Source organism: Hemicordylus capensis, chromosome 3 (genome assembly GCF_027244095.1).
Source record: "Hemicordylus capensis ecotype Gifberg chromosome 3, rHemCap1.1.pri, whole genome shotgun sequence".
Classification (NCBI taxonomy): Eukaryota; Metazoa; Chordata; class Lepidosauria; order Squamata; family Cordylidae; genus Hemicordylus; species Hemicordylus capensis.
The window spans coordinates 25,012,707-25,040,630 of record NC_069659.1 but is presented as its reverse complement, the minus strand read 5'-3'; the positions used below and the strand labels follow the sequence as shown (position 1 = coordinate 25,040,630).

Genomic DNA, 27,924 nt, shown 5'->3' with positions numbered 1-27,924 from the left:
TACCCCCCCCCGCCGCTTTTCCCCCTCTGGCGCGGGTTCTTTGAAAAATCTTCTTGGGGTGGCAGAGTTCCTCCCTGCCGCCCCTGGCCCCGTCGTTGTTTCTAAAGGGTTAAAGAGACGAGCGCTAGCGGCGTGCATGTGCCCTGCGCGGCGCGCAAGCTCGTCTCTGACGCTGCCACACGCACGCCACATACGTCACACGTGACGTATGCGGTGCGTGCGCGGCAGCGTCAGAGACGAGTGCGCGTGCCGCGCAGGGCGCATGCGCGCCGCTAGTGCTCGTCTCTTTAACTCTTTAGAAACAACGACGGGGCCAGGGGCGGCAGGGAGGAACTCTGCCACCCCAAGAAGATTTTTCAAAGAACCCGCGCCAGAGGGGGAAAAGCGGCGGGGGGGGTAAGTACCACCCCCCTGCTTAAAGTAACAGTCCCCCCGTGCTGGACCAGGGGGGACTCCAGAACTTGCACACCCCTACTGCCTCTTAGGCTGGAGGTGGACTATAGCCCTAAGATTAGTAGCCATTGATAGACTTGTCCTCTATGAATTTATCTAAGCCCCTTTTAAAACCACCCAGGCTGTTGACTGTCACCACATTTTGTGGCAGAGAATTCCATAGGTTAATTATGTGTTGTGTGAACAAGTACTTAATTTTGTCAGTCCTAAATTTCCTAGCAATCAGTTTCATGGGACAACCCCTTGTTCTACTAGTGTTATGGGGGGGGGGACTTCTCTCTGTCCACTCTCTCCATACCATGCATAATTTTATAGACCTCTATCATGTCTCCCCTTAGTTATCTTTTTTCTAAACTAAAAAGCCCCAGGTGCTGTAGTCTTGCCTCATGAGGAAGGTGCTCCATGCCACTGATCATCTTGGTTGCCCTCTTCTGCACCTTTTCCAGTTCTATGTCCTTTTTGAGGTATGGTGACCAGAACTGTACATAGTACTCCAAATGTGGCTATACCATGGATTTATATACAGGCATAATGATATTAGCATTTTTATTTTCAGTTCCCTTCCAAATGATTCCAAACATGGAATCTGCCTTATTCACAACTTCTGCACACTGAGTTGACATTTTCAATGAGCTATTCAACACAACCCCAAGATCTCTTTCCTGGAGTTCCTACCATCCCCAGTAACAATGGCTGAAGGCCATCAACATCCGGGCACAAAAGTTTAATAAACTCTGGCATAATGTGATAAAATCATTTTTGCCTGGATTCTAAGATAGAGCACTTAACACCAGCCATTCAGATGAAAATGTTGAGAGCCGAGAATTACATCATAATGAGCTACTTCAAAAAGTCAAAATGTCAGGCTAAACTGCACATGACATCCTTGTGCATTCACAGGGGAGAAGCAACATAGGTTATTACCAAAACCGCTAACAACCCTTGAAAGCAGGAAAAGAGAGTTTGTTATAGTCTTTAATTAGTGCTTTTATTTCATTTAGGTATTCTTCATAGTTTTTAAAAATATCTCCAGAGCTCATTTTGCTAATTGGGTAAATTAAGAACAAAATGTCAAAGCAACGTTCTTGTCATGATTGCAATAATTTGTCATGAGGTAGCAGGCTTTCCCAGCAGTTTTAGATTGGAATTTGAGAGATAATTTTACACACAGAGATAGGAAAAGAACATCACCGTCCTGTTTGCCACTCACTCACAACAATACGATCCAGTCTATCTCAGTGTGCAAACACATACACACACAGGGACAACTGTGGACACAGTCTACTGTCAAAATTAGGTTAGTATATACACCGAGTGGCATTTATATGGACATTTTAATTAAAAAAATTAGCCATACACACAGTTTAGTAGAGCAGGAACATTATTGTTTGAGGTTATCAGACAAAACGGTGGCAGATACTGTATATATGGATAAGGTTTTCACCTGATAAGAGAAATCTTCATCTAGTAATTGTATGAGGCTTTACCAGTTGGATAGTTTTTAAAGAAAATTTCATTCTTCTTTTGTTTCTGTACTATGAATTTGTCACAGTCTTTGAAGCAGCATCTTTTCGTCTTTCACACACGAGGGAAAGCATCTTTCAAAATGGTACCTGCCACTCATGTCTGAAATCCAGACTAATGTTACATGAAGAAAAACTTCTGCATGTGAAATGGGAGAGGCAATATTCATCACTCTCCCCTTTCCTCTACAGTCCTGTTTGCTTCCCGGAAATATGTCCTTGAGGGTCCTGGGACCTTCAGTGAATATTTTCAGGAGGCACAAAGGGTTGCAGAGGGAAGTAGGGGGGATTGGCAAAAATCGCCCTTCCTCTGTTGTGCTTATGAAACATTTCTCAGTGTGCACAAGTTAATCGGGATGTCAGTCCATGGTTTTTGTAAATTCTTGTATTAAAAATGGATACTTAAAAAAACAAAAACAAAACAAAACCCCACAATATAATCTGTTACCTGAGTGTAGGGACCTTTTGTGCCAAATATTTTTAGATTCACTAATCTAATCAATTTATATATTAAACACTATCCTTCTATGCATACACTTGAGTTATACAGAATATCATTGTTGCAAGCTGGTAAAGTCGTGAAAGGATGTTGGAAATACCGGCCCACACCATGAGGAGGTAGCAGAACGCAGGGCAATTTCCCCTGGCAGTATGGTGGTGGCTCTTTAATTGCTGACCCATAGCCGGCACAGGGGCGGCTGGGTGGCAGAAGAGTTTTGGCAATTAAAGAGGCCCCCCGCCACCGCACTACCAAGGGGATTTGCCCCACGTTCTGCTACCTCCTAGTGGGGGTGGGTGGGTTGGGATTTCTGACATTCTATCCCAACTTTAACAACTTGCACAGGCCTAGTACAGCACAAATGAAGTATTTACCATACATATTACATTTCTGATTTGAACAGATGTTATGCAAAGTGATTGTTGGAGGAGAGGAATGGCCACACACAGCCGACACTGATAAAGTAACATGTCTGTATAAAGAACATTTCCCCCCACAATCCAGATATATTTAATAATGTAATACTGTTAAAATTAAAACTTACTTTCTTCTTTCTTGCTAATAATGGCTGGCAACGTGTAAATCTAAAAAGGCAACATAAATCATATTACACTCATATTACTTATCACTTTGCTTTCTGAACTTCCAAGTATTTCTGGGTAAGGTCATTCCATTTTATCCTCCCAATAACTCCATGTGTGAGATATATCTGTCCTCTTAAACAATCTTGCATGCACTGATCTAATCCTTCTTAATACCCATCTAGGAAAGTGGATATCACCGCATCCTGCAGGTAGCAAATTCCACAAGTTAATTATGTGTTGCAAGAAACAGCTCTCTTTATATTGGGCGAGTTCTGAATCTACAGCCAGTTTCATTTGGTGACCCCAAGTTCTAACATTAGGAGGACATAAATATTTCTCTCTTCTCATTGCACACTGTTCCAATTTTATTAATCTCTGTCATGTTCTCAATCTATTTTTTTCTGTTTTTAAATCTAAAGACCCAAATTGATTAACTTGCTGAAGGAAGTAAGGACTCCAATCCATTAACCGTTTTAACTAAGCCTGTTCAGCCTTGTGATATCCTTTTTGGAAATGGATGCCCAAACTGTATGCTGGCTGACATCCAGAGCAATGATGCTCAGGCGCTCCTAACAGCAGCACCCCCATTCTGCTTGCTCAGTGTGTGCGGACCCCTGAAAGAGTGCAAATACATTTCTGAGCTCGCGCACACTCTGAAAGTACTCAGCAAGAGTGGAAGCACATTGCTGAGGCTCAAGAGATGCAAAAAGTATTTTCACTCTTGCGCAAAACCGCCTGCACTTGGGAGACTAGCGCGGGGGTAAACACTGCTGATAGGAGGGCCTATATGCTGCTGCTCTGGATTTTGATGGTAAGAAATAAGAATTTAAAATTAAACCCCCTTCCATATATCACAGAGATGGCTAATCTGGGGTTCCCTCTAACAGGGATTCCCAGATGCTGTTGACTACAATTCCCATAATTCCCAAGCCAAAGTCACTGCAGCTGGGGATTCTGGGAGTTGTAGTCAACAACATCTGTTAGAGGGAACACTGCTCTCCAGGTATTGTTGAACTGCCATTTAAGAATATAAGAACAGCCCTGCTGGTTCAGGCCCAAGGCCTATCTAGTCCAGCATCCTGTTTCACACAGTGGCCCACCAGGTGCCTCTGGGAAACCCACAGGCAAGAGCTGAGGGCACACCCTCTCTCCTGCTTTTGTTCCCCTGCAACTGGTACTTAGAGTTGCACTTCAATTCAGAGTTGCACTTCAATCATCTCCAGCTACAACTGAGTGTGGCTGGGGATGATGGGAGTTGTAATTCAGTGACATCTGGGAGCCTCAAGCTGGCCATGCATGTGATATATCAGAAGGGGCAGAAAAACAAATTTTAAATGGTACACAAGTTATCATCTTTGAAGGAAGTGCTTCTGTGCATGCTACTGTGCATGCTACTTTCCCTCTCATTGCAACCGCTTCCTCTAGATCACATGCTACTTGGATAACTGTCAGGAGCAGCTTCTCAGGGAATGGAAATGGGAGGGTTGGGGGAGGAAGCCCCCAGGGTCCTGCACACCGTACTTCGGCTCTTGTCCTATGAGTGATTCCCTACTTGCTATCAATTTTCTTTTAAATGCATCAACTATTTTATACAACTGTATAGCCATCTTGAAAATCTCTCTGCTTGAAAAGTAAGTAACTATTATACAATAATTTCCTTACTGGTTCTTTCCCATCCATAGCTTCCAGCCAGAGCTTCCTGTTGGACTCAGAAAAGGCCTGCAGGGTAATGATCCCAGGTCTATTAAGACAAAGAAACAACCCATTCTTTCTTTTCTTTTCACAAATTTGAGACATTTGAAAATGAAAATACAAAACAGGGAAAATGTGAAGGTGTAAAGTACTAGAGCTGAACTGAAGTATTTCTGATAAAGTTCTTATCAGGCGAATGCTTGTGGTCTATATAAAACATTTTTTCTCATTATAAGAGTCTCACAAGTGGAGTTCTTTGGGACCAAAAGCTGACTGAACTAAATGAACTGGCAGAATAAAATCAAACAACAAACTAAGATTCTAATGGAGACTTAGAGGCTATTCTCACGACCTCCGAAAACTGGGCTTGGGGAGCCCAGCCCGGTTGCAGGAAGTCGTGTGCAGCAGTGGGAGCCACATGACTCCCAGCTGCTAGCCTTCCAAAGCACCCCTCCCCTTAAACGAGGTTAACGGAGCAAGTGTTCCGCTAGCCCTGTTCCACCAATCGTGAGTCGCCACGGGATGGCTCCGCTGCAACTCACGAGGAGAGTTAGGCTGTACACCTGTATGGTGTGTAGAACCTCTTAGAATCAAATTGTGGTCACACTGTACCATGTCAATGAGGCTCTCTCAAGGAAACCAAAATATTCTAGGGTTAAATTCAACAAAAAACATCTCATATATGAAAAATCCACATGACTTTCAGTCCTCCTCTCTTTAAAACGAGACAAAACATTTCAAGGCCATGGTGGGCAATTTGGCACAAAGGATCACGTTAACAAGTTCTGCCATCACATCTTCAAGAAGACTAAAAAAAGTGTTATTTCATTAAAATGAAAACAGGTTAGTCTTATTCAGACCATGCATTTAATAGTAAAAGATGGGGATGGGGTACTAGAGCTTAAGGGAGACTACATCCGAGTATTGCGATGGAGCCATAGCTCAGTGGTGGAGTATCTTCTTTGCATGCAGGTCCCAGGTTCAATCCCAGGCATCTCCAGAAAGGGCTGGGTAAGAATCATGCTTGAAACCATGAAGAGTTGCTGCCATTCAGAGTAGGAATAATGAACTAGATGGACCAATGGATCGACTCAGGAAGGCGATTCTCACAATCACTAGGGGCAGGCTGGGAGGGTGTGGGGGGAAGCCTACTCCTAACCTACCTTCCCCCCAGACGACCAAACTGTCTGTCTTTAGTGCGCCTCCTATGTGCGCACATGGGAAGCCCTGCTCCATGCAATCCCGTGAGGCAAGGAGCAGCACGGAGGGAAACTTAATTTAAATTAAGTTCCTTTTAACACAGAGGCTAGAGTATGGGCTGGGCCTCAGGGAAGCATCTTTTGGGTTGCCAGTTAAGAGGCCTTAAGATAATTTTGGATACAACCTTTTAAAGCCTTCCATGGGTTTCTACGTCCATGGGAATATTTTGCAATAACTACAGCTGGATTAAAGCAATTCTGCACGAAAAAGTGAAACATGCAATATCATTCCTAAACACAACACTCTGAGTTCATTCACTCAATCAAAAACTGTGTTTTACCCGGGTTTGGGAGCTGTGTGTGCTCCCAGTTTTGGTTGTGTGGAAGCAAATTAGGAGGAAAACCTGGGTAGAAGTGATTTTGTGGAAGCAAAGTAGGAGGAAAAGCTACCCAGGTTTTCCTCCTACCTTGCTTCCACACAACCGAAAATTGGGAGCACACAGAGCTCCCAAACCTGGATAGAACACAGTTTTTGATTGTGTGAATGACCTCTATATTTCTGCTCTTATTAGCATGTCTTATATGATACACACACATGAACATACAGATATACTTACTTTATTTATTAGGTTTATAACCATCTAATAAAACCTCTCTAGGTGGTTTATATATATATATTTTTAAAAATCTAAAAACAACCGACAAAACAAATAAAAACAGTCATGTTTAAAACAATATACTATATTGAACAATTTAACTGAAAGTCTGAAGAAAAAGGTGTGCCTTGAGACGTTTTTTGAAGGAAGCCACGTTATAAAGGAACTTATACATTTATAGGCCATTTATAAAATCTCAAACCTCTCAACTACTTCAATATCGAAACAGAAGCGCTTGTCGATTGAATCCGTTTTTCTCCGGATGCAGGATTTCAACTTGAACACTTCTGGTGTGCTTGGGACAAGACCATTCTACAAAAGCATCACAAATGGGGAATTGGAAAACAGAACCGTCAAATTCTTAGTAAATGGTGCATGTGTATATAAAAACTGTACAAACCACAGATTCCCTGTCTTGCCCTATTACATACAAACTTGTCCAAGCTACACCATGTTATTCGGCCAGCAGAGAAAGTGGGGAAGAGCCAATCCTTTGCCTCTTTTGCCAACTCAAAACATCTGTAAAGGCAACCAGCCATTAAGCAGCCATGGGAAGTATTTAAAGCTGCATCCAGTTAGCACTCATTTCAGTTAGTTCCTCTCATTTTCCTGTTCTGAGTATTTTGCACAGTTCTTGTTGATAATAAAATAATAACAATAACAATAATAATACAACTTTATTTGTTAGTTGTCCCATAACAAATTATTCTCTGGGCAGCTCACAGCAACACACTATAAAACATCCAATAAAAACATAAAACAAGACAAATTACAACACATAATACAAAATACAACGTAAAACTTTTTTTAAAAAGTTATATCAATTTTTAAATAGCCTGAGTGAACAGAAAGGTATTCACCTGGAGTCTGAAAGAACAAAGTGGCAACATTAGGTGAGCTTCACTGGGGGCGCTATTCCAAGGACAGGGTGCCACCACCAAAAAGGCCCTTTCCGTAGTAGCCACCCATCTCACCTCATTTGGGAAGGGCACTCGGAGCATGGCCTCCAAAGAAGATCTTAAGGACTGAGTTGGAACATATGGGGCAAGGTATTCTCTTAAATAACCAGGTCCAAGCCACTTAGGGCTTTAAAGGTAAAAATGAGCACTTTGAACTGGACACAGAAATGGACTAGGAAGCAATGTAGCTGATGAAGCATTGGCATGATATGATTAAAATGCCCAGCCCCAGTTAATAATCTTGTGGCCCTATTTTGGACAAACTGAAGTTTCCGGACTGCTTTCAAAACACTACATTGCAGAAATCCAGGCAGGAGGTTACCAGAGCATGGGTAACTGGCCAAGCTATCTCCATCCAGATAAAGTCTCAGCTGGCATATCAGCCAAAGCTGATAAAAGGCACTCTGAGCCACAGAGGCCACTTGAGACTCTAGTGACAGTGCTGGATCAATGAGCATCCCCAGATGGTGAACCTGGGGCATTTCTTGTTCATATGTTACTTCTTTCCAGAAGGGTAGGTTTGGGGTTTCTCTCTCGAAAACAGGGCTGGATACATGGGCGTCCACAGGACATTTTCCAGGAGTGGAGAGAAGCCAGCAATCCAATACTCTCATCTCTGGGATTATGCCCCACTGAATTTAACGGGAACTGGCTCAATCTGGGGGGGGGGGACTGTTCCCTTCCCCCCCGCCTGCTCTGGATGCCCGTGGCTGAACAACTTCAGCTCTCCAGCTGTTGCCAGACTACAGCTCCCATCATGACTGTGTAGATGCAATGGTACAAACTCACAGGGGAGAAAAAAAGATTTGAGAAAAGGCTCCGGTAATGAAGAAAGGACAGAGAAGAAGTTCAGTCAAACATTCCAGACCAAATGTTGAAAAGTTTATACCTATTTAGCAAGGTATGAACATTTCTGAGAGAAAAGCTGGGAAAAAAATTCTAACCAAAAGAAAAGGATGGCAGGTCACAGAAGGTGGTAAGGTGTTCTCCTTGACCAACAATAGCAGATTGCATGTTACAATCTGCTACATCTGAACACTCTTTATAACAACTATTTTTCTGGGTGGGAAACATTTCCCGATTCAAAATGTACAGATGAAAAACCACATTGCCTTTTTCCAACTGAGAAGACAGGGTGGAATAATACTTACTACTTTACCCCCAGATTTTGCTTCAGAAATACTCATGGTGAATGCTTTTGTCCCTTTGTCATAAGTACAGTAATATTTTATCCAGGTGAAGCCTAGGGGTCCTAAAAAGAAAAACAATTAAAAAACACACACATGCTCACTCTGTTAGTAGCGCTTGACCTGGCATCTTGTGGGCAGGCTGTCCCTCCCTGCTGCTCAGTTGACTTCCATGGTTACGGATGCCACTGGCTCGTTTGGTGGCAACCTATGACTGGGCTTTCTCTGTGGCTGCTCCAGGGCTTCGGAATATGCTCCCTACTGAAATAAGAGCATCATCTTCTCTGTGTGTTTTCAAGAAGACCATCAAGACTCTCCTGTTATTGCAGGCTTTTAATTAGAATTAATTTTAATAATTCTAAAACTTGTTTTAATATCTATTTTATTCTATTGTCTTTTTATGTATTTTAATTTGTAACTTTTAAATATTTTAAATTTTGTATACTGCCTAGAGATGTACATATCAGGTGGAATAGAAATATGATAGATGAATGAATGAATGAAGGAAGGAAGGAAGGAAGTGCAGGACCAACCTTTTGATGAAGAGGAAGATTTTTAACTGCCACCTCTAGTCCACACGCTACTTTAAGAGGTATTGAGACTTTTAAAACACATTAGCTGACCCCACACAGAGCATCTGTGCAGTTGTGCACTGAGCCTGTGGCATCCCCCCCACCGCAGCTCGCTCGCTCCCTCTCCCCCTGGAGCTCACTCGCTCCCTCTCCCCCCGCAGCTTGCTCGCTCCCTCTCCCCTGCACCTTGCTCCCTCTCCCCCCGCACCTCGCTCGCTCCCACTCCCTCTCCCCCCGCATCTTGCTCGCTCCCTCTCTCCCCGCACCTCGCTCGCTCCCTCTCCGCCCCGCAACTTGCTCGCTCCCTCTCCCCCGCACCTCGCTCGCTCCCTCACCTCACTTGCTCTCCCCCGCAGCTCCCTCTCCCCCCGCAGCTCATTCCCTCCCGCACAGCTCTCTCCCGCCGCAGCTCACTGGTTCTCTCTCCCCTGTACCTCACTCACTCGCTCTCCCCCGTACCTCGCTCGCTCCCTCTCACCCTGCACCTTGCTCTCCCCTTTCCCCTCGCTCGCTCTCCCCTGCAGCTCTCTCTCCCCCCACATCTCCCTCTCCCCCGCAGCTCTCTCAACCCCCCATAGCTTGCTCACCCCCCGCAGCTCGCTCGCTCACCCCCCGCAGCTCATTCTCCCTCCGCAGCTCTCTCGCTCTTTCCCTCCGCAGCTCTCTCCCCCGCAGCTCCCTCGCTCCCTCTCCCCCGTACCTCACTCACTCGCTCTCCCCGTAACTCGCTCGCTCCCTCTCCCCCGCAGCTCGCTCGCCCCCGCAGCTCACTCAACCCCCCGTAGCTCACTTGCCCCCCGCAGCTTCTTTGCTCTCTCCCCCTGCAGCTCTCTCCCCCCGCAGCTCACTCGCTCCCTCTCCCCCGCACCTCCCTCTCCCTCTCCCCCCTGCACCTCACTTGCTCCCTCTCCCCCTGCACCTCCCTTGCTCCCCCCTCACCTTGCTTGCTCGCTCTCCACCCGCACCTCACTTGCTCTCCCCCCGCATCTCGCTTGCTCTCCCTCCGCACCTCGCTCGCTCCCTCTACCCCTCACCTTGCTTGCTCTCCCTCCGCACCTTGCTTGCTCTCCCTCCGCACCTCGCTCGCTCGGTCTCCCCTCTAACCTCACTCGTTCTCCCCCCACACCTCGCTCACTCCCCCGTAGCTCATTCTCCCCTCCGCAGCTCTCTCGCTCTCTCCCACCGTAGCTCTCTCCCCCGCAGCTCGCTCGCTCCATCTCCCCCCACAGCTCGCTCGCTCCCTCTCTCCCCGCACCTTGCTCGCTCTCTCTCCCCCCGCACCTCACTTGCTCCCTCTCCCGCCGCAGCTCACTCACCGCCTGCAGCTCACTCAACCCCTTGTAGCTTGCTCACTCCGCTTGCAGCTCATTCTCCCCGCTGCAGCTCTCTCCCCCCGCAGCTCTCTCCCCCCGCAGCTCTGTCTCTCCCCCACAGCTCTCCCCATTGGGCGGGCCAGGGCCAGGCCATCCCACCACCACCTCCCACCTCCTCCTCCCTGCTCCTAGGACTTTGCCCGCCATCTGCCCACCTCCTCGCCGCCGCCATTATTTCTCCCCACCACCGCCTCCTCTTCCTTGCCGGCGGGGCTTTCCCCCCGTCCACCCACCTCTTCTGGCCAGAGGGGCTTCACCTGCCGGCCCTCCACCTCTGCATCCTGGCCACCGCCATTATTTCTCTCCGCTTCAGTGCTGGAACTCTTGCACGCTCTAAAGCATCTGTGCGTTAGTACGTGATTGCTCCCCTCACCTGAGAGATCTCCGCACCCTCACCTGAGCTGCACTCCTGCTCCTCCTCCATCCCTTAGCCTCCATCCTCCTCACCCTTCTTGGCTGTGGCTGCAGCTGAGCCAGAGCCCCGCTCCTGCTCCTCCCTCTAGGAGCAGCAGCAGTGGTTGACCGGGCCATTCCTCTCTGCTGCCACCACCATGGCTGCTTGTTCCCCTCAGGCCGAAGACAGGCCCAGGCCCATCCCTCGCCTGCCTGCCTCCCTCTGACAATGACCTCGGTAGCCCCAAACAGCAGCAGTGGTTGACTGGGCCCTTCCTTGCTGCTAGTGCTGCCATGGCCACTCATTCCCCTCAAGTTGCTGACAGGCTCAGGCCCCTCCCTTGCCCTTCCTTCTGTCTCTCTTCCCCCTCCTTTTTTCTCTTTCTCTCTCCTCCACTTGCTTTTCTCCACTCTTTCTTCCCCCTCCCTTCATGTTTTTTTTCTCTCCCTCCCTTCCTCCCTGAGTTATTTAATTCACACAGCGGCATCCTCCTTCTCCTGAAGGGGCTCTTTCCTCCCTCACGATCCGTCTTTTTGCAGACCCCCGCCTGCTATCCTTTTATATAGAGAGATTCCTCTCCTCTACAATCAAGAACATCTTCTGACCAGTAACAGTTGCATTCCAACTGACCTTAACCATCACAGGCTCCTTCTCCTTATCTGCATATGGAATTCCCACTTCCCAATCACCATGGTGCTTCTGCTCTCACAGGCTCCTTCTCCCTATCTGCATATGGAATCCCCACTGCCCGATCAGGTGCTTCTGCTTGCAAACTCTGTCAGCCAATCGCTTCCTTTCTACCACGTCCCCATGCATGGCCCGTCTTGGAGAATTAATAATATAGATTTTCAGCTTATCCCTGTTTGGTGGTTAAACAGAGAAGTGTTTCCTCTGGAAAAAGGTTGGTGGTGATGCTACTGAGAAATAAAGGAGCAGGTTGGGGCCAGGATAAGTGCATAAAACCCAACTCCATTCCATCACACCTTATACTTCACCTACATACTTTCACCTCATACACCTATCATCAGAGGCATAACTATAGGGGGGGGCAGGGGGGCATGTGCCCCGGGCGCCATCTTTTCTGGTCACGTGGGGGGCGCCACCATGACAAAAAAAAAATTTATTTTTTTTTTTGTTAATACAAATGTTTCCTGCTCAGTGCAGCAGCGCTGCAGCAGTCAAGGGAGCGCGTTGGCGCCCCCTCCCCAACGAGCGGTCCCTTACGCGCCGCCCATGCCCCCCCATTGCTTTGCTGGTGCCTGGCGGCCAGTCAGTGGCCTGGCTTGGCGGCGGGCGCTTGTGAGGAAAAACCTAAGTATAATGTAGTATGTTGGGGGGGGCGGGGGCGCCATTTCAGTGCTTGTCTCGGGCGCCGTTTTCCCTAGTTACGCCTCTGCCTATCATCACTTATTTTGTATACAGAATATAAGTAAGCCAACAGTCCTAGGCCTGAGAGTAACTGCTCATGTTATGATGTTGGCAAGAGAAAAAACTAATGATTTCCATGGTGCATTTCAATACCAGTTTTTTGCACTCTCATTTCAGGATATTGCGTCACCTGAGGCGAGGCATTTTATTTTTTAAAAGACTAAGTTAATTCATAGAAATCTACCATATTAGTCATAATGGCTATGTGGAACCTCCATATTCAATGGCTATATACCACTGAATACCAGTTGCTTGACAGAGCAATACCAGGGGAGGGCTATTGTCTTCATGCCCTCCTGTGGGCTTCCCAGAGGCATCTGGTTAGCCACTGTGGGGACATAAGAAGCTGTCTTATCCTGAGTCAGACCACAGGGTCATCTAGCTCAGTGTTGTCCACACTGATTGGCAACAGCTTTCCAAGGCTGCAGGAGTCTATTCCAGGCAGGAATCTCTCCTAGTTCTACCTGGAGATGCCAGGGATTAAACCTGGGACCTTCTGCATGCAAGCAGATGCTCTACCATTTAGAACATAAGAACAACCTTGCTGGATCAGGCCGTAGGTCTATCGAGTCCAGTATTCTGGTACACACAGTGGCCCACCAGATGTCTCTGGGGAGCCCACAGGCAAGAGGTATGTGCATGCCCTCTCTCCTGCTGTTGCTCCCCTGCAACTGGTATTGAGAGGCATTGTGTCTCTGAGGCTGGAGATGGCCCAGAGCCATCAGACTAGTAGACAGGGGCGTAGCTATAATTGAGCGAAAGGGTTCAGAGAACACAGGCCCACAGCTCCTGAGGGCCCTCCAGCCTCCCTCCCTCCCTCCCTCCCTGTTTTCTTCATTATCTCCCTCACTCTGGAGGGCCGCCAGAGAGAGGGATGAATACAGGCCCTCTCTCCCCTAGCTACGCCCCTGCTAGTAGACTAGTAGACCTGTCCTCCATGAATCTGTCTAAGTTCCTTTTAAAGCTATCCAAGCTGGTGGCCAACACCACATCCCATGGCAAGGAATTCCATAAATTAATTGTGCGCTGTGTGAAAAACTACTTCTGCTTGTCGGTCCTAAATTTCCCAACCGTAGAGTTCATGGAGTGGCCCCTGGTTCTAGTGCTGAGAGAGAGGAAGAAAATTTTCTCTCTGCCCACTCTCTCTACTCCAAGCATAATTTTATACACCCTGGTCATGTCCCCCCATAGCTGCCTGTTTTCCAAACTAAAAAGCCCCAGATGCTGTAGCCTTGCCTCATAGGGAAGGTGCTCCAGGCCCCAGATCATCTTGGTTGCCCTCTTCCGCCCGTTTCCAATTCTACAATGTCCTTCTTAAGATAGTGACCAAAGCTATACGCAGTATTCAAGATGTGGCTGCACCATAGATTTGTATAAGAAATTATAATATTAGCATTATTTATTTTTACATATATATTCCGCTCTTCCTCTAAGGAGCCCAGAGAAACAAAGTTATGTTTCTCCTCACAACAACCCTGTGAGGTAGGTTAGTTCATGGTAAAATATGAACCATGCTGTCTACTCTTCCGACAGCATTTTTAACAATCCACTGTGGACAAAGTCAATAGGACAGTGAAAAAAACCACTGGTGCCTTCACCTATGAAACAGAGGCTATGACTTTTCCACTTTCCTCCTTATCCTCATCTTTTCCTCTCCAATGAGAGCATGTCAAGTTGGCCTTTCACAATTTAATGAAGCACTGCATGTTCCCGGCATTTCCCTCCACCCTTACTCTCTTGTTAATAATGCCCAAGGCAATTTCCGCAGAACAGAGCTTTTTTGGATAGCTTTTTCAAAATTATTATCTGTCAATTAAAAGGCATGAAGGCTGCTGAAAAGCAGCCTGCCACTGTTGCTACAGCAGACAAGTATGTCTTCCTGAGAGGTTGAGAGGGGACAAACACTCTTTTTGGGCTCACATGTTTTTAATAGGAGCAAATGGCAAGCCACCCTACTGGGAAAGTCAATTATCATCTCAAGCAACACTGTGACTGCTTGCGTGGACTTGGAAGCAGAAGGCAGAAGCTAAGAGCTTATTTACATTTTGCCAACATTGGGTCACAAAAAATGACTTCCTAGGGGCGGGTTCTCCTCGCATGCCCACGGTGTAGTGTTTTGCAAGTTCTTATACATATAACACGATGATGCCAAAACTATGGGAGTCTTCCTATTCCAACTTCAAGTCAATAGTGGTTGCTGACAAGGATGCTTGCAGTGTGATTATGGCTCATCACGCTGTAATGTTCATAAACAGAACTACTGAGGACAGATGGTAGACTTGCACTGAGATGCTACTGAACACATGAAGCTGCTTTATAGTGAGTCATTATAACACTGCTCCATCTAGGACAATATTGTCTACAGTGACCGACATCCAGAAAAATGCTGTGTGAACTGAAAAATGTGTCACATGCACAACAGGGGAAGGAGGCAATTTTCATCAATCTTCCTTTCCCCCATGGATCCACCATGCCTCCAAAAAGTATGTCCCTGAAGGTCCTGTAACCCTCAGGGACATATTTTCAGAAGGCACAATGAGCTGCAAAGGGAAGGGGAGACTGGCAAAAATTGCCCCTCCCCCATTGCACATGCAAAATATTAGACTGGAGGTCAGCCACAGGTAGTGGCTCTCCCAAGTTTTCAGACAGAGGTCTTTCCCAGCCCTAACTGGAGATACCAGGGACTGAACCAGATACCTTCCCATGCAAAGCAGATACTCTAAACTATGACCTCGCTTCATAATTATGGGCAGCATCCCCACAATGGCTGTAAAATACATATTACAGAGCTAATGCTGGTTTTGAGACTGAGCAGGACAATTCCAGCACCCCTTTCAAACCATATTCATAAATACACATCACATCACATTCCCAATGCCCATTTCACTGTGAAATGGAAGATCTGCTATCAACCTAAATGTAAAATTCAGTATGGCCCTATTTAAATCATAGGCACATATTACTACTCACGTTTCTCTTGTACGTAGAGGTAGCCTTCCATTGTCCACTGGCTCGGTGGCCTGTAATCCTGGCTAGCAGACTTCATTCGCTGCATGAGTCGTTCTACTTCCTGCCTTGTGCTTTCAAAATTATTCCGGGTCTAATAAGAAAGACAGAGAAGAAGGCAAAATGATGAGTTAATGCTGTACCACATGCCATTTGGAGGCTGACCTCCCACAATGGATTGTATTATGGGGCGCTCATGAGCTCCAGAGGAAATTCTCAAAAAAGTAGGGAGCACTGCAGCTATAATAAAGACAACTCTCATAAAATCACCTTTTACTACTAAGCTAATCAATATTTGTATCCACAATATTTATTGTACTTATAAAGCTTGTATAGTGCCTTACTAAGAATTGCTGAGACAGTGATAAAAAATCAAAGCCATACTCAAAATGAGTAAATGAGTAACCCCTGCCAACTGAGCAAAGAGACACCTTTTAAAGTGGCAATTCTCTCATATTTAGCAGGGGGAAAGCAACTGTGCCAATCCAACCCCAGCACAGCATCCCTCCAGGGGCTGTTGTTGGTATTTGCCTTGTTTCTTTTTAGACTGTGAGCCCTTTGGGGACAGGAGACCATCTTATTAGGTAATATTTATTTTTCTATGGAAACCACTTTGAGAACTTTGGTTGAAGGGCAGTATAAAAATATCTGTAGTAGTAGTAGTAGTAGTAGTAGTAGTAAATGCATCAATCAAATTAAACATGATAGTAGTGGACAGTGAGGGGCGAATTCTGGCAGGTGTGGAGAATAGCACTTTAAATGGTGGCAAACTTACCCATTGCCAATACCAGGTATCCTTTCTGTGGTGGAGTCACCTATCCCAGCCTCCTGTAGTGAGGCTGCCCCACCCACTCCTATTCAGTTGGTCTCTGCACATGCACTGCTAATCCTTCAAATGGCCTCCGCACATATCGCTGCTCAATTGGCCTCCATGCATGTGCTGAGGCCATTTGAGAGGTTAGCACTGCACAAACTTGCCGTGCACATGCACAGAGACTGAATGAGCAGTGGGTGTGGGGCAGCCTCTCCACGGGGTGGGTGATTCTACCACATAAAGGATACTGGGTATCAGCGGTGGGTGAGTCCGCCACCGTTTAAAGTTGTATTTCCCCGACATCATCACCCTCCTGGAGAGGCGCTCACCGGCTGTTACTGGGCAGAAGAGAAACAAAAACAGCAATGGTGATAACTAATACATATCTACAGAGAAACAGATACCAAACTGATAGTATGAAGCCATACCACATAGACTAAGCTTGCCTAAGAGAAAGGTCTAAGAAAGCTGCCTAAAACTGCAGTGATCTTGCCTGGTGAGACTCTCAAGGCAGTGCCCTGGTTCAATGATCGTTCAAATCTACATTTTATGTGTATGCTGGCCTTGGGCCGAAATAAACCAATACATACATACATACATTTTATGTGGGTCACTGGCATTAGAATGGTTGTGTGAACCTATGTCAAGATGGTTTATAGTCTGAGGCGAATATGAGATTCCTTGGTGTGGGTTCACACAATCACGCTGATGTCAAAAGGTACAGGTTCCACTTCAACCAAGATGGAACCAGACTGCTGGAATTTATAATCAAAAGGGTTGCAGAGAAGCTTTTAAAATTATGTCTGGGGGATTGCCAAAAGGAACTGGGTGGTATCTGGTTCGGCAAGCAAAATCTCCCAAGGTACGCAGATGCAGACATTTCAGATAAACCAGAAGGGGACAGAGTAGCACCAGCAGTAGAGCAGACAGTAACACACGATAGCTGGTCAAAAAGGTCAAATGATTGTAAGGCAGATAGCACATGCAAACACCAGGTTAGAGAATTGATGTATAGGTGTTTACATACCAATGTCAGAAGCCTCCAAGCCAAGATAGGTGAGCTGGAGTGCTTGGTTGCTAATGAAAACATCAATATATGGGGTATAATGCAAACCTGGTGGAAGGGTGAGAACCACTGGGACACTGTTATTCCTAGATACAAATCCTAGAGAAAGGACAAGGGGCCAACTGGGGGTGGAGTAGCACTACTACTGGAGTAGCACAGAGAAGGGATAGAATCCAACAAGCTGGAAAACCTAGGAGGACCGGAGTCCTCCACAGAATCATTATGAATGAGAATACAAGGACTGAAAGGAAATGTGTTACTAGGGATGTGTTATTGCCCTCCAGATCAAAACACTGAGAGTGACCTAGAGTTGGAGAAGCAAATCAAAGAGGCATCAAAGAGAGAAAGAGCTTCAATAATGGATGACTTCAATTACCCTCACACAGACTGGGCAAATGCATGTGTGGGTATTGACAGAGAGGCCAAATTTCCAGATATGCATAATGACTGTGCCTTAGAACTGTTGGTTATGAAATCAACCAGAGAGATGGCAACCTTGGACTTAATCCTGAGTGGTGCCCAGGACTTGGTGCGAGATGTCAGAGTTGTAGAACCACTGGGGAACAGTGACCATTGTGGGATCCAATTCAGCGTATATGTGAGTGCAGCATTGCCAAGGAATTCAAACACAGATGCATTGGACTTTCAAAGCGGAAACTTCTCAAAAATGAGGGGACTGGTAAAAAGGAAGTTGATAGAGTATGTCAGGGGGGTCAAATCACTCCAAAAAGCATGGAACTGATGTAAAACCACAATAATAGAAGCAAAGTTAGAATGTATAGCAAGAAGGAGGAAAGGTATCACCAAGTTCAGGAAGCCAGCATGGCTAACAAGTAGAGTCAGGGAAGCTATAAAAGGGAAGAAGACTTCCTTCAGAAAATAGAAGTCCTGCACAAATGGAGAGAACAGGAAGGAACATAAACTCTGGCAAAAGAAATGCCAGGAGAAAATAAGGGATGCAAAGAGAGAGTTTGAGGAGCATATAGCTAGAAGTGTTAAGGGGAATAACAAAACCTTCTTTAAAGATATCAGAAGTAGAAAACCTGCCAGGGAGGTGGTTGGACCCTAGATGATGAGGGTGTGAAAGAAATTACTAAGGAGGTGAAGGAAATTGCAGTGAAGCTGAATGAGTTGTTTGCATCTGTCTTCACAGCGGAGGATACTGACCATATACCCGCTCAGGAACTGAGCTTCTCGGGCTTGGAGGCTGAAGAACTGGGCCATTTTGAGGTGATGAAAGAGGATGTTCTAAACCGTCTTAAAAAGCTAAAAATTAACAGATCACGAGGCCCAGATGGCTTCCACTCAAGAGTTCTGAAGGAACTCAAATGTGAAATTGCTGATATCCTAGAAAAATATGTAACTTGTCAGTGTATGTAATATGTAATATGTAACCCTACAATCAGTGACTAGAAAGCAGCTAATGTAACTCCCATTTTGAAAAAGGGAACCAGGGGGGATCCAGGAAACTACAGAACGGTAAACTTAATCTCTGTGCTGGGTAAATTGATGGCAAACATACTAAAGGACAAAACTGTTAAACATATAGGAAAAAAAGCCTTGCAGAAGGAGAACCACCATGGCTTCTGCAAGGGCAAGTCTTACCTCATGAACCTTTTGGAGTTCTTTGAGAATGTCAACAGGCATGTAGATAAAGGTGATCTGGTTGACACAGACTTCCAAAAAGCTTTTGACAAAGCACCATTAGTGTCTATGATGAAAGCCTAAGCAGTGACTAATGCACTCATTGAAAACTTAAGGACTTGAGAGGGATCCTGCCATACTGCAAGCTCGGCTTTAAGGCAGTAGTATTAGCACATCCATGTTAAGTGAACTTTTAAAAGCCAAGCACTAATGGAAGATAGGGGTGATGGTAGAGTGTCTGCTTTGCATGCAGAAAGTCCCAGGTTCAATCCCAAGAATCTCCAGATAAGGCTGGGCGAGACTCCTGCCTGAAACCTTAGAGAGCTCCTGCCAGTCAGTGTAGACAATTACTGAGCTAGATGGACCAATGGTCTGACTCTGTATAAGGCAGCTTCCTATGGAATCAGCCCTGCAAATCATTCAGATCTTCTAAAGGCAACCTTCCTCTAAGATAAGCAATGCTAAAGATTTCTGTTCTTATTGCACATGTGTAAGTTTTGTACAAGAAAATCAGAAAGGTTTCTAACCTGGGTTGTATTCAGAGAAAGTTAGACATGACTAAGGACCACAGAAATCAGTGAGACATATTAAGTCATGACCAACTCAGGTCCCATGCATTTCAAAAGACTTAGTCATGACTAACTTTCTTTGGCTACAACCCAATATGCAGGGTTAGAACACACACACACACACACACAAACACACAAACACACACACACACGCTTACTTACTTCCGACCAGTCCATATCTATTAAGTCCACCACTCATCCTACAGTGAAGAATCTAAACAGGAGATGGGCAAGAAAAATCCTGGGGACAATCTTTTGCTCCAAAGAAAGTGGGATTTGTATTCAAGGGCAAAACAACTTACTAGCATTGTTACTGCAAAATTACAGGTTCCCCTCCCCAAAATGTTGCCACAATCATGGAAGTTGCAATGGGGATGGGACCATCCTGTGCAAGTCCACAAACTACTTCTCCACGTGATCCCTGTACAAAGGGAAAGCCAGGAAGGAACATGAGGACGCTGTCCACAACCTTTGCCTCTGGCATATCCATTTTCGCTCTTGGCCACACTGCCTCATGGATTTTGTAGGCTTAGGAGTGAGCAAACGTTTCATTCAAAAACTGTATTCTACCTGGGTTTGGGAGCTGTGTGTGCTCCCAATTCTCACTTGTGTAGGAGGAAAACCTGGGTAGCTTTTCCTCCTACCTTGCTTCCACACAATCACTTCTAGCCAGGTTTTCCTCCTAATTTGCTTCCACGCAACTGAAATGGTTGTGAATGGTCTCCTGGTTAGTAACGAAATGGTTAAAGATTGCAAGAATACAGATATTGTGAGTACACACAATACTTCTTGAGCTGGAAACCTCATGATATCACTAAGCAGCTGTCGGCCCCCCAGTAGCCTACAACCTTCTTGTACAGTGTGATTTATAACTATAAAAGCAGCTTAAGTCCAGCTGCAAGCAACAGAGCACCATCCGAGTACTCTTATGCACAGTCTTTTGTGCATCAAAGCAACAGTGACCTCTGGTGCTTTTATGGAGAAATGAAGTTAAAATCTCAATACACTGCATTGTACGGAAAAATAATAACAGTCTTATTTTACTGTACAGCGGTTGGGCAGGAAGGACCCAGCAACTGGCGCTGTGCACATGGCAGCACCAGGCTTTCAAACAGCAGTGTGGGAGGAAATAAGCCCAGGAAAATGGCTCCCAAGCCAATCAAATAAAAGATGAAGGAGCTCTAATAGATCTCCTTGATAGGGTGATTCAAAGACAACATTGAATTCCCTCTTGCAAAAGGATTAAGAGGAAGAGAGGTGGTCTTGTGGTAAAGTAAAGTGTGCTGTCGAGTGGGTGTCGACTCCTGGCGACCACAGAGCCCTGCAGTTGTCTTTGGTAGAATACAGGAGGGGTTTACCATTGCCATCTCCCGTGCAGTATGAGATGATGCCTTTCAGCATCTTCCTATATCGCTGCTGCCTGATATAGGCATTTCCCATGATCTGGGAAACATATCAGTGGGGATTTAAACCGGCAACTTCTAGCTTGCTAGTCAAGTCATTCCCCCACTGCACCATTAGGTGACAAGCATGAATTGTCCTCATTGCTAAGCAGGGCCTGCCCTGGTTAGCATTTGAATGGGAGACTATGTGTGTGAGCACTGTAAGATATTCCCTTTAGGGGATGGGACTACTCTGTGAAGAAGATCTGCATGCTTGCACGCAGAAGGTTCCAAGTTCCCTCCCTGGCATCTCCAAGACAGGTCTGAGAGAGATTCCTGCTTGCAATCTTGGAGAAGCCGCTGCCAGTCTGTGCAGACAATACTGCACTAGATGGACCAATGGTCTGACTCAGTACAAGGCAGATTCCTATGTTCCTACAATCATGTATAAAAAATCAAAATGTATGGATTTTCTACAGGTATGCAATTTATTTATTAAACCGATATACCCTTTTTAAGGTGCTCTCTCTCTCTCTCTCTCTCTCTCTCTCTCTCTCTCTCTCTCTCTCACACACACACACACACACACACACACACACACACTCACTCACTCACTCACTCACACTCACGCACCCCTATCATTGATGTAGGCCACTGAGAGAAGGAAGTTTGGGACGGTGCACAAATATAATAAATAAATAATTATCAACTAGGTAATCCAGACATTTCTTATCTGTTTTCTTAAACCATTTGTATACATGATCTCTTTGAATGTCAGTGGGAAGAGTATTAACATGAATTATGTTCTCTTTGTTGAGACAGGAGTTTCAAGTCTCTCCTCACTTGTGCATACAGTCCGCAGAGCAGAGCTCCACAGCTTGGGCTCTCCAACTGTTTTTGGACTACCACTCCCATAGTCACAGTGGCCAATAGCCAGGGGTGATGGGAGCTGAGGTCCAACAGCTGGAAGGCTGAAGTTGTGCAGCCCTGGTGTAGAGGGATTGCAACTATTTCTTTTATTGCAGATCACAGTACACGCAGCTTGCACAACTTCAGCCTTTGGAAACAAGAATTCTTATTAACTGGGTCAGCAGGTTTAATAAAATGCCCCCAACTTGCGGGGCTGGCCAACTAAAATCAAGCTCTCAGAGTCTTGCAACCCTCATCTGAATCAACTCCTCAGCATCACATGGTATGATTTGAATAGGAAGGAGCATCCATCCCAGAGCAAAATCTGAAGGCACATGATGCAACCACCTTGCTGAAGGCTAAGGGGGTCTGTCTGGGTATGAGGAGTGCTGGAGAGCAGAGCACGACCATCTCGAGTTCCATGGAAGAAAGGTAATAATCAAACAAACCAATTTTAATGCGTAGAACAGAATACCTTCCATGCAGACCGTAACCCGTATTCAGACATTGTGCTGTACAAGTGTCCAGATGTCTGTACATTCGTACATATTTTTGTACCTCTGCTCCTTTTAAAAGTGAACCTGGGTACAGGCCCCTCAAATGCATGGCACAGACAGGAAGTGTACTGCTGAACCTGTGCTCAGTATAACCTGTGGATTACTGTAGTTAAGCTACATTAATTCACAGGTTATAATGAACACAGATACAGCAGTACACATAAGGCCCATTCACATGTTGCATTCCACACTCTTATGACCTTATATAATCAGGGGTGTAGTTAGGGGAGAGGGGGCCCATGTTTGCCTCTCTCCCAGGCGGCACCTGGGAAATAATGAATAAAACAATGAAGGGAAATAACGAATAAAATAGGAAGGGGGTAACTGGGGGGGGGGCCCTCAGGATCTTTGAACCTATCTGCTCAATTATAACTACACACCTGTATACAAAGGACACAGGTACAGATCTGTATAATGATAATCATTCACATGTTACACTGAAAGCAGGTACAGAATTATACATCCTATCTGTACCATGTATTTGAAGGGCCTGTAACCCAATTCGCTTTTAAAATGAACACGGGTACAGTCATTCAGTAACTGGCCCTGTTCACCATCAGCACAGTACCTCCAGTGACTGTTGGTGGTGTCTATCTGTTTCTTTTTAGATTGTGAGCCCTTTGGGGACAGGATCCATCTTATTTATTTATTATTTTTAGTATAAATATAGGGCAGTATAGAAATTAAATTAAATTAAATTAAATAAATAAATAAGAATATAATTCATACAAACACAAGTACGAGCGTATAGACATCTGTACACTCATACAGCACAATGTCTGAATTGGGCTTTAGCTGCATACAGATCTGTACCTGTGTACACTGTTTACTCACTGCACAAGTGTTGAATATAATGTGTGAATAGGGCTTTGGGTGTCTGCTGTGATTCCTTAGGAACATAGAAGAAAGCAAGCCTCAGAAATACAGTCCTGTCACAGAATTCAACTTCTTGAAAATTTTAGCTTTCCTTTGTTTGCTTTTAAAAAGCAAGTTAGTACTCCTTACGACTGCAAAAATATCATTGCTTGTGTGTGTGTGGGGGGGGGTGGGCGGGGTGGGGTGGGGTAACGCTTGATGAAATTTCAGAAGCCCAAAAGGATGGCAGAGTGGCATTTCAGTGTCCTGCATCACTCCTTTCTCTTCTCAAAGTCCAGAATAAATAATGCAAAAATAATGGAAATGGTAGAATGTTACAAAAAAGAAAAAAAAATGCAAGCACTCAGTAGTTGCAAAATATATACAAGTTGTAGAATCCAGCTTTTCTTGGCTATCTTGAGTACAGAATTTTGACTGGTTTTCCTTCAGTGCATACTGCACATAGCCCGACTTACAAGCAAAGCACAGTTGTGAGCCCCTCGATCCATTCAGAACAGGATTTACACATTTAAGGGTATGCTTAAATCCATTTAACTTACTGAATATCCTGAATGGGATTATTTTCCTGACTTGAGGGCAAAGCAGGTTGTACTAATTTAAAACCCAGAGACATTCAATCAATAGCTGGATTCCCCAAGCGGGGATTCTCTCTCTCCCTTCTGTGGTAGAGAGTAGTGGGAGGAATGACTCTCAATGTGCCTAAGCAATACCTGAGGTATCTTGCATTTATGCAGGAGCTTACTTGATTGGTTTTCAAAAGATTTTAGCATCACAACAAAGCCCTGCTAGCCTTGCTTTCATTATACTCAAGCTTAGGGATCTAAGAAGGTTGTAGTAAGTACAGCTTGGCCTTACGTTTTGTAAATTGAACTGCAGTTGCTGCTTGTAGGGTGCAAACTCCTGGGCCAGCTCATAGCCCTCATGGTAAAAAGTAAACAATCCCTGAAGAAACGCCAGAAGCTGAGAAGACAAAAACAAAACAAAGCACATGACTCAAAACCAAGCATTAGACACTCTTACTGTATGCATTACAACACATCAGTAGAATAAACAGAAGATACCCTCTTAGGATAGTAAGGACGGAAAGATTTACTTTCATTGGGGAACACGTCTATTGTAGCTTATTGCAGTATGTTAAGGGATCAGAGGCTAATGAAAGCCTTGGCAGTTATGTGCGGAAGTGCTTCTGACGTCAAGAAGGATTGAGCAAGAAGGAGACACAGTCCCTTCTCGCAGTCATGGGTAAAGTTTCTCTATGTCACAGAGAGAGTCAGAGGAAACGAGAGACCTATGAAAGGAGGTAGCAGTGACCTAAGGAAGCAACAGGCCAAAGTGGGGAATGGAAGAGGGAGTGGACCAGAGGCATGGCTGGGTGGGGGTGGGGAGGGGGGAGACAGAAATGGGAAGGAAAACTGGACAAGGAAACGGGTAGGAAAGACAGACGTACATGGCCAGGAGCTGGAGAGATAAGGGAATTGGTATATAAATTCAAAATATTGCGATCATCATTTAATATTTATAAAAGATGCTTAATATGCCCTAGGGAAGGGGTTCCTGAACTTGGGTCCCCAGATATTGTACTACAAACCCTTCATACCCAGTCACAGGGATGATGAGAGTTGAAATCCAACATCTGGAGACCCATGTTCAAGAACTCCCGCCTAGGTGATGTACAACATAGAAATGAGAACTCCCTGCCCATAGGATGGATCACCATCACAATGGACTTTGGAACGCTCTCCCAGTGGTCATACGCTCCTCAGACTCCATCACAGTTTTTAGACAGCGTGTTAAATCTTGGCTTTTTATCCAGGCCTTTACATGATTGTTTTACTGCTGCTTCTGTGTGTTTCTAGCTGTGTACAGTTTCTATGTTTGTATTTTATATATTTTAAAGCAGATTTGTTGTCATATTTTCAGCTTAATACTTTTAACTGTCATTTTTATTATATGTTTTTTTAACTTTTGTAAACCACTGGCAACTTGCTGCCTTAGGCAGTGGCCGGGGAGTGGGGGGTGGGTGGGCTTGGTCCACGTCTGGGAGGAAGAAAAGAGGGAAATGCAAGAAAGAAGAGTTTTAATAAAGTGAGACACAGAGGGAGCTGCCAGCTGACTATTTAAAGGGACAGAATTCCACATTTAAGGAGCTACAGAAAGAAAGCATGGAGACGAGAGACAGCATGTGGACTGAAAATAACTCGCAGTACTGACAGCAAGCTCAAATCCAATGCACAAAAAGCTGAAGAGGCTATTTTTTGGGGAGGGCAGGTTAGTAGCATTGTTTACGGCTTCTACCGAGAGCTGACGCTTTGCAGGCTTCCCTAAAAGTAATCTGGGGAGCAACCAACTGCCCTTCTCATGGCAGTCAAGCCTAGTGCAGATGCATTAGAAAGCTTACCGGCAGGGGAAGAGAGGGAGCTCAGAAGGGTTTGCTACATTCTAGAGCTATTCTGACCACCAGAAAGCGGGCTAAGGGAGACTAGCCCGCTTCCTGGTGATCGTTGTAACCACGGGGCTCATGGGCGAGCCCCGTGGTTCCAAGGCAGCTAGCCCGCCTTATTCCCCCTCCCCTTAAATGAGCTTAACAGAGCGAGCGCTCCGTTAACCTTGTTTATTTGCTCATGTGCTGCCGCAGCGCGCAACAACACACGAGACGACCCCCGACTGGGAGGCTACAAGCAGCCTCCCGGTCTCGGGGGGTCTCCCCAGAATGCCCCACACCCTCGTGTGGGGCATCCTGGGACTTCCAGGGGCCTTGCAGCCCCCACCGGCTCCATGACGGAACCAGCAGTTGTGTGGGCGGCCAATCCAGCCACCCAGAACTCTGAGGGCAATCGTCAGCAGGGAGAGTGGGAAAACCACCTCAAGGCACTTCACACAATTAGTCTAAATCGTGTCTAAAGCTGTTGCAATCTATTTCGGAACATAGAGCGTTGCACTTCAGAATACGTTTATCCCTATTTATTGTTGTGAGCCGCCCTGAGCAGTAGTGTACTGCAGGGGTGGGATATAAATATTTTAAATAAATAAATCCCTCCGCCCTATATTCCCAACATCTGCCCTTGCTGAAATTTCCCTCCAAACCTGCATGCACATGGTTTGTAATAACTGCTAGGGACCACTGTGTAAGTGCTCTCCCTGCCGCCACCCCTGCTCCTAGATCACCCAACAGAGCATACCAGGTAGGCAGAAAATGCACCACATTGTTACATGCAATGGCTGCATTCAGTCCATATGGGACACTCTGTACTTAAGTTCATTTCTATGTGGAGCAACCAGCTACATTCCCTGATGATGCTACAGCTCCATCATTATCTCTTATTTCAAGCAGCTTTATCATAGGCCAGCCTAGGGCTTCCTGGTAATTTATTCCTTTATGTATGAACTTGTCCCAAATGGATTCAAGAGGCAAGGGGCAGTAATAACTATGCCATGAGAGTAAAGACAAAACTTTAGAAGCATAAGATACAACCTGCAAATATAACAGCGATAATGATAGAGATCTCAAGCCTCAAATGCTAAAACTGGGCACTAAAGAGGATCAAGTGGTAAAAATAAACATTTTGAGAGCCAGCATGATGTATTGTTAGAATGTTGGACTAGGACAAACACTGGACCAGTCACCTATCTCTCAGCCTAACCTACCTCACAGGGTTGTTGTGGAGAGAAGCATAACCATGTGTACTCCACTCTGAGCTCCTTGGAGGAAGAACAGACAAACCAAAAAAACTTGAAAGGCATCCATTGCCTCATCATTTGAAACTTTACTTAAGGAATTGCTGGTTTTGCATAACGACCAAGAAAATAAAGTTTATTTTCAATCAAATTTGACTCGGGGGGAAACCAACAGGAGTATATGGCAACCTATAAAGTTGCCAGAAATTTTGCTTACTTTTAGCTTCACTAATTAACCGGGGGACACTGTTTTGATCTGTGGCCATTCGATTAATCACACTGATCAAGTTAGTCTTTCAACTACTGATAATGTTCAGATTTAGTTCCGATGTGGGCAGAATGTTCATACTGAAATTTTTGCTTCCTGAAATTCATTACGGCCAGTTTTCCTTGTATGACCCTCATGCACTTCAGTGCACTATTAACATGCTACTTAAAAGGTCACTTTTGTGTATCTGGCTGAGATTATGCCTCCTGTGCCTTGGTAACGGGGTAAAGCTGCAATTAAACTTGAAGCAAAATATATGATTTCAGAAAACTGACTGTTCACTTTTGGTACAGTTTTCATTTTTTCTCATTTTCTACTATGGCAAAAGTTTAACTCTGCTCTGTACTGAAGAGAAACGTGTTAATGGCACTAGATGGCAGCAACGTCAAATATACTGAGCACTGTTAAATCTGTAATGTGTAATGAAAATCTCTCGAAGCAAGTGAGACTTCTTACCAATTTGGGGGTTTTTGTTTTAGAAGGTCTTCCTCATAATTTATTTAACTGTCCTTTGACCCAGACAAAATATATAGCTGACGGTCAGTTCTCCTGAAAATTGATTTTTTAAAGGTTTATTTAATAATGGATCCTAGGATAAGGAGAAGAGTTGCCACCTTCTTGACGGATTTATCCAAGGCA

At 45.3% G+C, this 27,924-nt stretch overlaps 1 protein-coding gene across 4 annotated transcripts in view; it reads right to left on the bottom strand.

Moving 5' to 3' along the window:
* ARHGAP42 (Rho GTPase activating protein 42) overlaps positions 1–27,924 on the bottom strand; it is a 254,291-nt gene that overhangs the window by 40,360 nt on the left and 186,007 nt on the right. For all 4 annotated transcript variants that reach the window (XR_008319529.1, XR_008319530.1, XM_053309902.1 and 1 more), the window contains 6 exons: positions 24,198–24,302; positions 15,490–15,619; positions 8,717–8,817; positions 6,809–6,918; positions 4,722–4,800; positions 3,020–3,059 (listed from right to left, as the gene is read on the bottom strand). Coding sequence is in view for 2 of the 4 variants with exons in the window: in XM_053309902.1 (XP_053165877.1) it covers positions 3,020–3,059; positions 4,722–4,800; positions 6,809–6,918; positions 8,717–8,817; positions 15,490–15,619; positions 24,198–24,302 (565 nt within the window). In the remaining 2 variants the exon portion in view is untranslated. The remainder of the gene's footprint in view (positions 1–3,019; positions 3,060–4,721; positions 4,801–6,808; positions 6,919–8,716; positions 8,818–15,489; positions 15,620–24,197; positions 24,303–27,924) is intronic.